The sequence below is a fragment of the Aptenodytes forsteri genome, unplaced genomic scaffold (genome assembly GCF_000699145.1).
Source record: "Aptenodytes forsteri isolate BGI_AS27 unplaced genomic scaffold, ASM69914v1 Scaffold108, whole genome shotgun sequence".
NCBI classification, from domain to species: domain Eukaryota; kingdom Metazoa; phylum Chordata; class Aves; order Sphenisciformes; family Spheniscidae; genus Aptenodytes; species Aptenodytes forsteri.
Window position 1 is genome coordinate 2362881 of NW_008794448.1, and position 15007 is coordinate 2377887.

Sequence of the window (15007 nt, forward strand, 5' to 3'; positions counted from 1 at the left end):
TTCATCTATCCTATGTGAAAACACACCAATGTGGAACTATGTAGACTGGATGAATATTCCACCTTGCGTAAATTCAGTACTTACCTGAATTTAATGTTTGTATACAGAAACTGCTGGTAATTTTACTGCCTTCGTAGGAGTGTCTCCACTCACTTTCCTGGGAGGCAGTGTCAAGTAGAAAAGAAATTCTCATTTTCAGCCCTTATGCTTAAGAGACAAGAAAAAGAATTTATATTCTTTTTTGCTGAAAGTAATAGAACATCAGCAGTGGGAAGATGGAAGAACTGTATCTCACTGCACTAACCTGCATACATAAAGAGTTTGGACAACTTTAAGAAATGCTCAACTTCAGTGGAATACTTGATCTCAAGCAACACAAAGAATGGGAAACAATTTGTCAGGTTTTGATTATTTCAAAAAAATCTTCACCCTATCTAAAAATGGGAAATTTTACTTACCATAAAATCTGAATTCATCAGACAGACTGATGGTTATATTTTACTGGCAGAATTTCCATTCTGAACATCAAGTATAAAAGTGGAAGTAAAAAAGAAGATGCATGTTAAATTGTTTACGAAATAAACTAAAAATTTTCTAGCACTTGGAACATGCTGAACTACTACTCTGAGATTCAGAATTTAAAGGTTTGTAGAGGGAAAACTTGGTGCTCTAAAAAGTAACTTGAAGATTAAAAATTGAAATTAAATACTTGTTGAGACTGAATCACTGGCTTTTTCCCAAATAAGCAGCATACACATAGTATTTTTTGGATTAAATATATCTTTCTAACGATCTTCAGCATTTGTAAGATGGCCTGTCCAGCAAGATTCCTCAGTTTCCCCCATGGAAGGAGGCAAACGTAGGGGACATCCCACACCTTGAAGCAGATGACACCAGTAAGTTATTTCTACTCAGAAGAAACATCTATATAGAAATCCAATATGAAAACCATCTTTTGCCTTTGAGCAAGGGAAAAAGAAATTGGGGAAGTGATAATCCCCTTAAAATCCAGTATTTAAATGCTACGTGAAAACCGCTGCAGTGTAAAGGGATTAACACAATGGAACCTGCTTAAAGCAGAGTGAAACTTTAAAAATGATGTCCTAAGGTATCTTGGTCTTTCCCTCCACACAGAGACTTACCTACGAGGATTCCAGAATATCTATGGATCTGGATCCACACTACAGTTCACACATCTAGTTCTTTATAAACTGGGATCACTTCACATAAAATATGCCATCATTCTCCCTTGCTTTGCCAATAAACTGCATTACAATTCAGCAGAGAACTACTGACAGCATTTTTTCCTCTAAATTAGCATTGCAACATTACACCTCTTTCTACACCTACTGAAGTTGTTCATACTACAAATATGAAATTTATATTAGTTCCTGAAATACTTTTTAGTTTTAAGCACACTTGACTTGAATATCAGATAGCCATCATCAGCTTATCTGCACCTCCCAAGTAAGCATACTTTACAATATGAAAACCTCAACACACAAAAACAGTGCTACTAATATATACTAATTTACACCAAAACCCCTGCATGCTTTCTTAGGTTTGTCTTCATAGAATCTTTGACAGGGAAAAAACATCCAAATTAAGACACCTTCATGCTTACAGCTACTGAGAGCATTACGATCACCTGTTCTGATCTCCTATGCAATAACATTTCACAGAAAGAATTCCCACCATTATCTTAGGAGCCTATTTAACTACATGCATATTTTTAAGAAAAGGTCACTAAATTTTAATTGCAGTTGAAATACCGCAACCCTTAACAGGGAAAAAACATCCAAATTAAGACACCTTCATGCTTACAGCTACTGAGAGCATTACGATCACCTGTTCTGATCTCCTATGCAATAACATTTCACAGAAAGAATTCCCACCATTATCTTAGGAGCCTATTTAACTACATGCATATTTTTAAGAAAAGGTCACTAAATTTTAATTGCAGTTGAAATACCGCAACCCTTAGTAAATTGTTGTCATCACTTCTGAAAGTTTGTATTGGGAGAAACAAGGCACCCAAATCAGAACTGGCCATTCTAGTAAAAAGCCAAATACTTAAAGATAAATAAATAATGAAAAAATCAATGATCTTCAGACAGCCAAAACAAAGCTGCCAAAATTTACAAGCAAAGACTTCTTTGCAGAAGAAAACACACAAAAAGAATTTTGCACAAGATGAAACTTAACAAGTTCCTGGACTAGCCAACACTGAAAGCATGGTAGTCATTTATGCACCATATTAATAAGTTATTCCATCAAAAAAAGGACAAAAAGTGGATAAACAATGAGGAGTTTATTTTTCCTCATTCTGAGCATATGCATGTGTGTTGAAGAAGAGAAAAATCAAGGTACTTATTTTACAATTATGGATGACTAAATTTTGTGCCCTTCTCACGTCTGCACCCTTCAAATCAGAAAGTGCTAAGCTAACAAAGTGTGAAGAACAGAACTGGAACTACTTCTGAACATCAAAACCCACATTCTTTCAAATAGTAAGTACTATCAAAAACATGAGCCATTGGAAAAGCTAATACAGAAATGAGAATGATTAGTTACTAATCAACAAAGTACCATTTAAAAACTGAAATAAAAATTAATATATTTATACCTAGTTAATTTTACTTAATTCAAACACTGACCTTGCTACCACTACCCACTCTTTGTCTCTAAGACTAGAAGGTTATAAAACATTTGCATAAACTGAGGGGGGTTTGTTTTTAAAAGGTACAGGAAACCTAAAGGAGGACAAATATAGCTGCCCATTTCATTGATTTTCTCATCAAGAACATGCAAGACTAAAGCTCTGAGGCTAGCAACTATGTGTAGATTTCCACATACACTTAAAAATACTGTTTTTAACAACCTAACTGATTTAAAATCTGGCTACCTGAGGAATCATTTGTTTCCTTCTTTTAAATACTAGTTATTCAGGTAAAGAACTCATGATGAACTCAAGTAAAACGAAGAGCTTCTGGCTACACAAGGTAAATTCCTTTTTATAGAGGCTCTTCCTGTCCAATCCTAAGAGTTTACCTGCTTATTGCACAAAATTGTCCCATCTTTTTTCTGGTTATTTGGGATTAATTCATCAGAAAAAGAGAATTTATTCATTTAATGTATCATGTTGGCACTTACTAGAACAGCTAGTCATAGATGTAGACCCGTACAGAACTAGACAGCTTATAAAATTATAAAGTACGTGGTTTTTTACTGTTAAAAGCAGTGCAAATACTAGATGAGCACTTGGCATTACCAACCTAAACAAAAACACAAAAACGTATATCCCTGGAAAAAAAAAAATCTTTGTAAAGTTAACACTTCCTTTTTTTTTTTTTTGAGCATTCAAAATGCTAGAAATTATATGCTGCTTGGGGAAGAGTAATCTCAACAAAAACTGGCAGACTAGGTGTGCTGCACTGCACAGTAAAAGACTCAGAAGTTGGGAAGTGATACAATTATAAGGAGTTCCTGGGGAATCAAATTTTTACTTTAGATTGACAGAGTCACCAAGTGTTCATCTAATACAGTAAGTAGAAGACATACAAAGAATGAAGTGTGCACACACATGCAAGACAGAAATCAAACCCTATACATGTTCTATGTCTAACACTCCTCATTGCAACGGTTCTTTTTATAAAGCTTTAAGGCATCCAGTAGCAGTGTTTCATTGCAGACCTTTGAAAATCAGCACAGACAGAATGCCGGAAGAGCCTCTCTTGTTCCACAGAAGTTTTCTTCAAATCCAGGTCAATAAACTGCTAAAAAGCCACCTATTTCCCTTTCCTTTTTTTTGTGTTCCTCAGGAAAACTGTTGGTAGGCTGCCAGATTACAATAAAACATAAATATTCTATAACTCCGGTTCAATACTGCTGCTAAAACAGTATCTGCTGCAGCACCTGAATTAGTGCTGCTGCTACTACTACTATTCACTATCCTACCTACGCTCTGGCATTTCCTAACGCCAGATTACAGATGGGGACAAAATGTAAACCTCAGCTAGATCAAGCTCCAACTGGGCATATGGCCCAACTGGTCTTTCCTCCCCCTTCCCTCATAGCCATGATATTTCACTGCCCAACTCTTTGGGAATACACTCTGAAATAGTTTTGATTCCATAAGCACACTGGATGCTCAATGAAGCCAACTGAATGGACACGTGCCATTTCCTACTTCTCCAGTGCATGACTTCATATAAATATTTTCAATAATTTATGTTATAAAAAGAAAGACTCCACAGTTGTATATTCAGTTAAATACTTGTAATTTTTCATGTACAGTTTGAAAATCAGAGTTTAGAACACACTAGGAAGATGATAAATTGCTGCTGCCTCTGATTATCTGGTTCTCTACAGATAATTTTCTTCCCCATATTGCCAATGAAGAATCTAAAAAGAACTAAAGTCACTACTTGAAAATAAAATAAAATACATGTACATACAAATCTTCCAAGAGCTTTGGAGGTGTGCACTATGGTTCTTGATTCAAGCAAACAGGTGCCACTCTATGAAGTGGGGGAAAATAGTAGAAATGTGTGAAGCTCTTTATGTGGGAAATTACAAGAGTTAAATGGCACTGAGCAAGGCACAAAAAGTGCTTTTAAAATAGAAACAAGGGAACATGCAGAGAACCTCAGTATCTAATTTAATTAATGATTGAGAATGCAAAGGCTCCAACTGGTGAAACATTAGCAGCAGCCATGAATTTCACTGTAGTTCTGTATAACAAGTAATCTTACCTGAGTGATTCTCAAAAAAATGTCAACACATTGATTGTATTTTTCATCTGATCCTGTCAATGCTGAGATGACAGGCCCTGCAGGATGCAGTGAGAGATCAATGATGAAAAACAGATGTTTAGTCTTTTCACAATCAAAACCTACAAGACCAGGCAAATACGAAATTTTGTCTGAGATTCATGCTTCTTTATATCCAACAAATGCTACTGTTACATAATCACTTTCATATACATAAGCCTACAAGGGTATCTCTTCCTCACTTACAAGGGATCTGACCTCAGATCATTCAGATCACCAACATATAACTTGAAACCTGGTCCCTAATATACTGTTCTTTCAAGTGTTATCTGGTCATATAGCTAGTTATTTACATCAGCTACTTCATACATCAACCTATGTTCTCTGGCCTTTCATGAAGGAGACTTAATTTTGCATTTAAAACACGTAAACCTTACACAAAATGTATTGCAATTCAGAAGTCGAGAAGAGCAATGCACAACAGTATTGCTCATAACTAGCTCAAGCAAAGAGTGATAAATTCATATTCAAAAGTTACAAAGGCATGTTCGCATTGTACAGTTGGGAGCTGACTTCCATACACAGGTTTTCAAATACTGCCTTAAACTGACATTTCAGTCAGACCAGTTAAGTACTTGCAAATGAATTTTAATGCTTGGCTATAATCAAGAACAGCACGTTTAATATTAAGTAAACCCCAATCAGATTCAACCATAATTAATTATCAAATACGTTAAAGTGAAAACAAGTTAATATGGGGGGATGGGAATTTAGATAGTTGTCATTTTATTATGTATTAAAATATTTAATGTCTATTAAATATAGGGGAAATTTAAAACAGAGTATCCTGACAATCATTTCTCTATTTTTAAATTAAAATACAAGCAATGTAGTTAATCCTTATAATGCTATGATTAATCACAAATTGGGATGCAGATACCCCTGAAATCAAAACAAAAATAGGATGGAATAGAACCTTACAAGTCTGTAATATAACATTTAAAAGATCTCCAGGCTAAACTCTGGTTTGATATTTCCTTTCGGGGATGGCAAGACAGAATGGCCCTGAATACAGGGGTGAATGTAAGGAACCTGATGGTTTCCTAAAGCCGTGTCATGCAGTCAGGAAGAAGACAGTAGTATATCTACAGCAAATTAATAGTCTTGGACATGCACAGCACACTCATTTATTCCAACTGCCAAATACCAAGTTCCAATTTTACATGTTTCCATGTTACTAGAAATCCTTAAAAGAACCACAAGACTGAGCTAGCCAGCAGGAGCACCAAGCATACCCCAGTACAGAGCATACTACAGTACACCAGAAATTCATACCAGACACGAACAATATAACTTTTCATTTACAGACAATTGTGTTTGTTGTCAGAATAAACACAAATATTTTTGCTAAGTCCACTATAACAGTGACATTTCAAAAACATGTTTATCAGCTTCATTACTCCACAGATATATATTTGATAAACAGGAAAAACGTATTGCAGTTTTAGACTGAAGTACATTAAGAATTTTATGCTGGTGTCAAACAAATCCAATTAGAAAACCAAAAGGCCTACCTAGAAACATGACCATCAATAAGAGTCGAAAAAGCAGCCTTTCCATTTCTAATATGTATTGCGTTTTATACCATGACACTGCAGCCTCTGAGGGTCAGATTAATTAAGATCAACAGCAGCTGCAGTGCAACGTGAGAAGCACACTGCCACAGCTCTCACCAGTCCAGCCCAATTACCTGCAGCATTCCAACACTGGACAACTGACAACTACCATACTCGTCACCAAGTCATTAGCTCCCACTGGCCTACTGATAAATGTTAAAAAACAAACTAACCTCTTTTTAAGATGGACTGCAAAGCTGACTGCATCTGCTGCAGGATGCAACGGTACGTCCCAGAGAAATGTTTGCCAGTCCAATCTTTACAGTTGTTGCTTAACTTTATGCTAGAGATGTATCCAAAGACGGAAAAGAGATAGCAATCAGGTGCAAGCCCTCCTCCCAAATCCCTCTATGCTCCATTTCTAAAAGCCAGTCTGACAAATTCACTAAATCCAAGGTGTTCTCCCCTGGCCAAAAAGCTACTGATCACTGACAAAATAAATTCTGTGGTCAACTACTGAGGACAATATCTAAGTTAATGCAGTTCATTAAAGAACAAACAAGATCAAAGAGTATTTGAAAAAGGTATTGCTTGTTCCAGGTTGCACCCATTAAGAAAAGGGAGAACATGTTTCTTTTACTGCATGAGGGAGAAGAGGAAAACAATTAAGAGATCCAGAGGTTCCCTGTTTATATTTTTTAAATATTAGCTCCAAGACCTATGTTCTGACAAACATCCATTAAAACTTTGATCTATCTGCAAGATACCATTGAAGTAGTGCATGGAAATTTTAAACATCATGAAAGAGGAAAAATTAAAATTTTCAGTGCATACCAACTTTGGCTATTTTTCTTAGGTTTTGGGTTTTTTTTTTCCCCAGAATGCATGAGTCCAGAAAATAGATATTCTTAATGAATAATTGCTTTACAGAAATCTCAACTTTATCAAAAACCAGTACTGTTACTAGAAGCACCTTCATCTACATAAGCGTTCTAATCTACTGAGAATCATTTGATTTTCAACTATATGGAAAACTAATCAAAAGCAATCCCAAGAAAAAAGTTGAAAATTATTAAATATGGCATTTCTCTGTGATAACAGCCGATCATTGTTATTTATTTTGCCAACCAAGTGCACGTATAGTTAGCCTGTATCATTTATTAAACTTAGACTAACCATTCCAAATCTATCACAAGTTGTTTTAAACCTTCCTTATACAAGACAAAGACACAGCACTTTCTTGCAAACCAAAGCCATTTACTATGTCAAAATTTATTCACTCATTAAGATGAGTAAGTCCCTACCTGTAGAATAAATCAGTGCAAAATTTCTACTTAAACTTCTACTCGAAATTTCTCTAAGCCTACCAAATGAGAAGCTGCTAAGTGATAGTACACTGGGTGAGTTAGATATGTAACAATCTCACGATCATACCAAGTTACATATTCAGTTTCAGCTTCCTTTTAAATGTAAAATACTAAGGATCTGCTGGCTAACAAGCTAACTTTTTTTTATTCTATTCCAGTAACCAGGCAACAGACAACTGTCCAACTGAGAATTATCTCTCTGAACAGCTGGCAATCAACACTTGGGGGTTTTTGGTGGTCAGACTTTTTTTTTTTTTTTTTTTTTAAACTAGGAAAAAGATTAGTGATTCCAGTGATTACTTAACAAACCTACACACCTCTGAAATCTCTATTCACTATTTAGCCATTTCCTCAGTCCCATTATCCCCAAAGTTACTCATATAAGTAAATGTTTACAACAGAATCTGAAAATCTTAGATATATATACTTATGAAGTCTCTAACTACCTAATGTTAACACTTTAGAAAAAATTAGAAGTATCAAGAATAAAAGTGAGATGCATTTATTGATGTATGACAAACCACCTTCAAGGAACCATGACAACAGACAGCTAATAACTAATGCCATTCTCGCTTCTAACTCCATTATTCTTTTTTCTCTTCCATAGCTGAAAAAGCAGTATTTCACTTCAACATTATTTCAAGTGTTGATTTTTAAAACAGATTCTTTTCCCTACTAGACTTTAGGTTATTTTTAAGAGTTATAAATTAACATGATAATTCCTTTATTATATAAAGGAAATAATAATGGTGAACCAGGCTTGATATATTATACCCTCCCTCTTTCTAACAGATTAACAGGAGTAATGAAGCTAGAAAGTGAACTTATTAATTATAAATTCCTGTAAAGTTGTGTTTGTTACGCATTCAATGTGTTTGAAAGGTTTTTAAGAGTCAGAATAAGAGATTTTTGAAAAGGGCAGTTGCACAAAGATTAGCTAGATGATTTCCCATAATACATGAATAGTTTAAAAAAGATGATATTTGAGTACAAAACATCTCAAATACAAGCCACTGGGTAAAAACATAACATAGCCACACAACACTTCACACACTCTCTACACGAGGCGGGGGAGGAAACTCCCACCTTTTGTATTCTCCAAACATTTAGATCAGTACTGATTAGAAATCTGCTATAAAAACAACACAGCTAATCTGTTGTTAAAAGCAGTAAAACCTTATCCCCATTTAATTATGTTTTTATTAATCTCTGCTCTTAATATGATCTAATTTCAGTACACATATGACTTCATATTCCAATAAATTGAAAAACACTGACCGAGCTCAAATTCACTCAAGCACCAAGTTCAGACCAGGCAAGATCCTGTTGCAAGATAAACAACATGATGTGATGTAACATAATTTTGTGCGTGTGTGTGCGCGCATGTGTGTGTATGTATGTGTGAGACTGGGGCGGGAGCGCAGAGAGGGAGCGAGCGCAAGAGTGCATGAGAGAGACAGCAAGGAAGTGAGTGCACGCCAGCATTCCCAATGGAAAAAAATACATATGTCCAGAGTAGTTTTCAATCCAGCGCTCACTATAATTCAGAATGGAGAAACAGATAAAACAATGAGAGCTTAATACAACAGAAATAGTGACTCTTTTTTATATTATTCAAAATAAAACCATACATTACAATAGCTTCACAGAATGGCCACTTTGTTTCTGAAGTTCACTTCATTAATATTAAAGTAGCATGGCTACATCTGTATTTAAATTTTGGACCAGAACCTACTAGTCAATACACACTGTACTTCTCTGCAGAAAGGATCAGCACCATTTAGTTTAAAAGTAGGGCATATTTTGCCATTTTAATTTCATTTCCACTAATCTAGGGGGACAAGCCTGAACAGAAAAGAATCAGGGATAATCTATGCACAATAACCAAAGTCAAATTGCAGAAGTCCAGACAATTAGAAAAGGCCAGTGGGTAACCTGAAAAGAGAACAATAAATTGTGTACTCAAAAAATAAGACTGTAGTGGACGGTAATGTGTTTATATACTGCTTCCTATTTTGTAAACTAAAATGTTCAGTGAAAAGCTGGTTTTTTTCCTTCAATTTCTTGTAATTAGAGCTGCCATATAATTCTTCAGTAATTATGTCACCTTTTGATGCACAAAAATAATTCCAACAGAAATCAGTCTGCATACTGAAGTCCTATATCACAGAGGAAAAAAAAAGAACACTATTAGATCATAGGAACTACTCATGACTTCTGTATTACAATCAACTTCCTCCTTTCCAAACAGCAACTTACTCAGACTGTGCTAAAACTTTTTGGAAATACAGAAAAGTTTCACGGAAGCTTCGTCAAGAGAACATTCCATAATGAAATGTACATTAAACACATTTATAGTCACAAGCATCAGAGGTACGGGCTAAGTAACTTCTATTAGGAAAACAGAATAATTGTTTAAGAAACTTTGTATGAAAAATAAACCGTACGTTTATATTAGCTATTTCACAAGGTTTGTATTCCCTAATGCTATGTGAGCACGAAAGTCTGGAAGAAACCCAAAAGCCATCAGCTCAGGGAATGCCAGGACCTCCGAAAATTCCATGGGCTGGTGGTCAAACGCAAACAGAAAGACTAACGAGAGCTAGCCACACTGGAATCCATTTCTCATCCCTGTTCCATCCTTTAGCAGGTATCAGTCACCAACTTCCTTAAAACACTCATTTTCTATATGACACAACGTGGCTGCAAATTCAAAACAGACTGTATGAAGTCAAACTGGAACTTCATTTGCACCTGTTACAGTGAAACTGCTTAAGCCTCGCTGTCCTAGTTATATTATTACTACTGATTTTAAGAGAGAATGTGTTTATGTCACAAACGTTTTTACTCATGTCATTCTTGCTTGCTAATTTTTATTTTTCAAAGGTTCTTCTGCTACTACTGCTGTATCTTTATAATTTGCTACACAAGAAATATGTAATTCTGATTTAATCAGAAAACAGAAGAACTATGCTAGAGCACTGAACAAAAGATCTAATCTTTGGAGCGTCCTTCCCAAGTGAGTGTAAATAAACTGTAGTAAAATGAAAAGGCTTGTAATTTGGTATTTGGAATATTCTTCATAAACACCAATTTTCTGTAACATCCTTGCATATCTGATACTACCTCATGTATAATGCAGAAAATCTATTTCATTTTCATCTATTGACAGTGAATTTAATTTACTATTGCGGCTCTTTACCCAGATTATGTTATTAATTCTGCAATCAGGCTCTTTTGAATGCTTTTATTTCTTCCAAGAGTTTTCACAATTCTACAATTATTTTTTTTTCCACCCTAACATACCTTTCAAAATAAAAGACCATTTTTTTCTAACTTTCTAAAGAAAAGTAAAAATTTTTTAAAAAGCCCTCAAAGACAACTTGCATCAGTTCATAAGCTGTATCTTTCAACAGGAAAAATCTACATGCATCACTTTCACCTCTGACATTTAAGTATTATAAACTACGTTCATTAAGGAGATGTACAACAGGTGCATTAAAATTTCCACATCAAAAATCATCATTGTAAATAGAACACAAACTCTCCATTAATAAAAAATTATCCACTTCTGCCTGACACTGAAGTTAGAGGACAGGAAAGCTAAATGCTTCAATGTTAGTGTTCTGTTTACATCCATCCCAACTGCCTTCACTATTTTGTAGAACTCGGTCATCTTGTTAAAGTAGATCAAATGCAAAGCAGCTCTTATTTTTCCAACAGAAAAGAGTCGGTAACAGCTAGTCAACTCAATTCTAAATCACCAGTTATTTTTCAAAATAACAAAATCAAAACACCGAAAAGTGTTAGCTATGTTATTATTTTGCATCAGTTTTTAAAAAGTCCTCTAGAACAAAGTTCAATTACAGAATGCTAATTTGTTCACCTTTAGGAAAAAAATGATTATCCAATTGCAGAAGCTAAAATCTTGTATATCATTATGTAAGACTCCCTCTTCAGAAAACTTATAAAGGAGAAATGCTAAATCAGATACTTATTGTTGTTATACGCAAATATTAAAAACTTCCTTCTTGTGCATTAGTACAGTTGATAAAATACTCATTTCTTAATCCATCCAAAGTATTTCACTTTTATAATAGTTTTCTTCTACCATCACGATAAACATAATATAAAGAATATCTAAAGAGCAGCACTTGTCCTCTTTACTTCACTCCAGAGCCAGTGAACAAAGCAGTGAAGCAGAAAGAAGGTACATAATGGATTTAAAGTAAATGGCCCATTCTTTAAGAGGCGGCCTCTCATTTTTACTCATTCTAGCTTAATTGTCATTACAATGTCTGGAAACCTCAAACGAACAATTATTTTTATGCCAGCTGTCAAGTTGGTTCCCTTAAAGCTAGATATTTTTTTTTTTTAAACTAAAAAACAAAGCAATCAAAATGTTAATGAAAATATTCTTCTGCAGAAACATTGTAAACATCTTTAAACATATTTCAAGCAGTTAGCGCCCAGTCCATTCCATACACCAAGACAGACAGAACATTTACATTCACTGTTGCACTTTATAACATACTTTTCTGAGAAATAATGCTCCCAGCTGCACTGGAAGCTTAGTCGCCAATATATGAAACACACTGATATGTACATAAGTCCCTTGGGATTTAAAAATAAAGAATTGGCTAATTTTTGCACCTACCTGGGTAAAAATCTTTGGATTTAGACAGCTTGATGGTGGCCCCAGTCTCTTTCTGCAACTGAACAATTGTCTGTCCTCCCTTCCCAATTATAGATCCAGCAGCATAACTAGGTATGAGGACCTTTAGAAAATACTGGCCATCCTCTGAAAAATTGAGATATGCATGGTTAATATGGCTTACAAACTTTGATTCTTCCTCCCCAGACCCACAAATAAACAAAATGTTACATCTTTAAACTCATCCAGTAATTCATGCATTTACATCTAACCAGTTGCGTCATTCTACAAGACATGTTTATAGTATGCCTTTGACATTTTAAAATACGTGCGTTTATTCTGAGCAAATTAAAGAATCCACATAGATTCTTTAATTCTGTAAAAGAATAAGAATAAAATCCAAATCATATTTCAAAGGGGGATTTTTTCCCAATGCTAACCACAGCACGCAGAAATGATCGGACCCCTTTTAAAAAAATAAAGCCTTGCACGAAAACGTGCCTAGTGACAACTACAACCTTCCTTGAAAATACTGCAAAAGAAATGCCAAAACTAAGAAGGAATGAATTGTAAATTCTGATGGGCTATTTGTTTGTCATTAGCAAACACATGAGAATAGCAATTAGCTATTGCCTGCATTCTTCCTAAGTGAGCAAAACGACTACTCTGCTACCAAATAACCCACCCAAAATGTGGGGTTTTATTCCAAGCATTTCAGCCACTGCCAAGAAAACAACTCAACATGGTGCGGATGGAATCACTTGCCTAAGTAATCCTGATGTATTCCTTTAGCACTTCTTAAGCGACAATGATCTCTTTTAAGCTCATTAATTAAAGGACATTAAGAAGAATTTTTCCCAATTGATCAAAAGCCTAAGTCACTTATTTTAAATACACTTAAAAGGTGACGAGATAGACAATGCCAGTCCTCTACCCACCACTAGCGTTAAAACACACAATCGGAACAGGAAAAAAATACATATAACGAATGGAGGCGGAAAAAGAAAAAAGGATTCCCAGTTTGATTCGGCAACCGCACAATTGTCAGTGCCCTCACCCCACCGCTAAATCCAGCTACGCTTAAGTCTAAGCACCTTCCGTAACCGGCTCCGAAAAAGTGCAAGACAATAAGGGTCCGCTGGTTCCCCAGACTTGGGCTCTCCCCAGTAATTAAGGCAACGTCCCACTGGCATGGATATCAAGATTTTTATCATGAAACCTGTTTCACAAAGTTGTTATTTTTTTTCCCCTAAGCGGAAGGAACGATCCCAGTTCACTTTACTTCTCTCATCCGAGACTATAAGCGTCTCAAGAAGTGCCTATGTGTGACAGTCGTGCCCACCCGGATTAACATAGCTGGCTGAACCACGCACTACGTACAGCCAGACCGCTGCTCTTAATATTGGGCAAATAAATTCACCCCTGCCTCGGTGCATTGTTATGACGACTCCAGTGCAAACGGATAGAGGAGATGCTGGTCCCGTTATAACTCATCTCCTCCAGGAAGAGCAGGATGTTAACTAGCGAGTCCCCGCAGCCGAGAGGCGACTCCCCCCGCCACCAGCCAGCCCTCGCCCCCAGCACGGCAAACACACGCCGTGTACGCGCTGACAATAGAAGTGAGGCCAAGGAGGAGGAAAACGCACGGCAAGGCTGAAATTCAACTTGCGACCCAGAGGATGTGGAAGGAGGAAAGTGCGTTTGCCGTCTCCTTCCAGCTGCCATTTATTTTCGCCCATCGTTAAACGGGCGAGGGAGGTAGCTGGGCTGCAGAAGCCCCTTGTGCTCCCTCCTAGTCCCCACAGGGTCACGGCTGTGCAGCCCCGGCATGGATATTAAATAAAAAGACTGGTACATGCTGAAAACCGACGCCATTTTGATGAATGATAACATTAGAGAAATGGGAATGTTTGGGGGGGAAGGGGGGGAGGCAGGCAGACAGGCAGGTAGGGTGCGTTTGCCGTCTCCTTCCAGCTGCCATTTATTTTCGCCCATCGTTAAACGGGCGAGGGAGGTAGCTGGGCTGCAGAAGCCCCTTGTGCTCCCTCCTAGTCCCCACAGGGTCACGGCTGTGCAGCCCCGGCATGGATATTAAATAAAAAGACTGGTAGATGCTGAAAAAACCGACGATTTTGATGAATGATAACATTAGAGAAATGGGAATGTTTGGGGGGGAAGGGGGGGAGGCAGGCAGACAGGGGAAGCGGAGAGGTGGGTGGTGGGTGGGAGTGGGCTCGTCCCGTTCTCTTGTCCTTTTCGAAAATGTAGAGCTAAGCTCGGGATTGTCGAGGATGCTGCGCGCCTTGTTTATCTGGCACCCGGGGGGAGGGAAGGGAGAGGAGGGAGGGAAGCGGGCAGGACTGGGCTGGAGGAGCAGCTGCAGTGCAGTGTCAGGAGGAGATGAGAAGGGAGACAGGGGAACGAGGGGGGCGAGAGAGGGAAGAGAAAGGGGGAGAGGGGAGGAGGGAAAAGAGTGAGAAGAGTGAGACAGGAGGAGGAGAGGACAGAGTGAGTGGGAGAGGAGAGGAGGGGAGAGAGTGAGTGGGAGAGGAGAGGAGGGGAGAGAGAACGAGTGAGACTGGAGGGGGGGAGAGAGAA

General features: G+C 37.1%; 1 protein-coding gene across 1 annotated transcript in view; it reads right to left on the reverse strand.

The window, feature by feature from the left end:
• The window catches only part of NOVA1 (NOVA alternative splicing regulator 1), a 156549-nt gene extending 142401 nt beyond the window's left edge, over nucleotides 1–14148 (reverse strand). The window contains exons 1-2 of the mRNA XM_009290392.1: nucleotides 13971–14148; nucleotides 12413–12556 (exon numbers count right to left, since the gene is read on the reverse strand). Coding sequence (XP_009288667.1) covers nucleotides 12413–12556; nucleotides 13971–14148 — 322 coding nt within the window. The remainder of the gene's footprint in view (nucleotides 1–12412; nucleotides 12557–13970) is intronic.
• Between the last annotated feature and the right edge of the window lie 859 nt (nucleotides 14149–15007).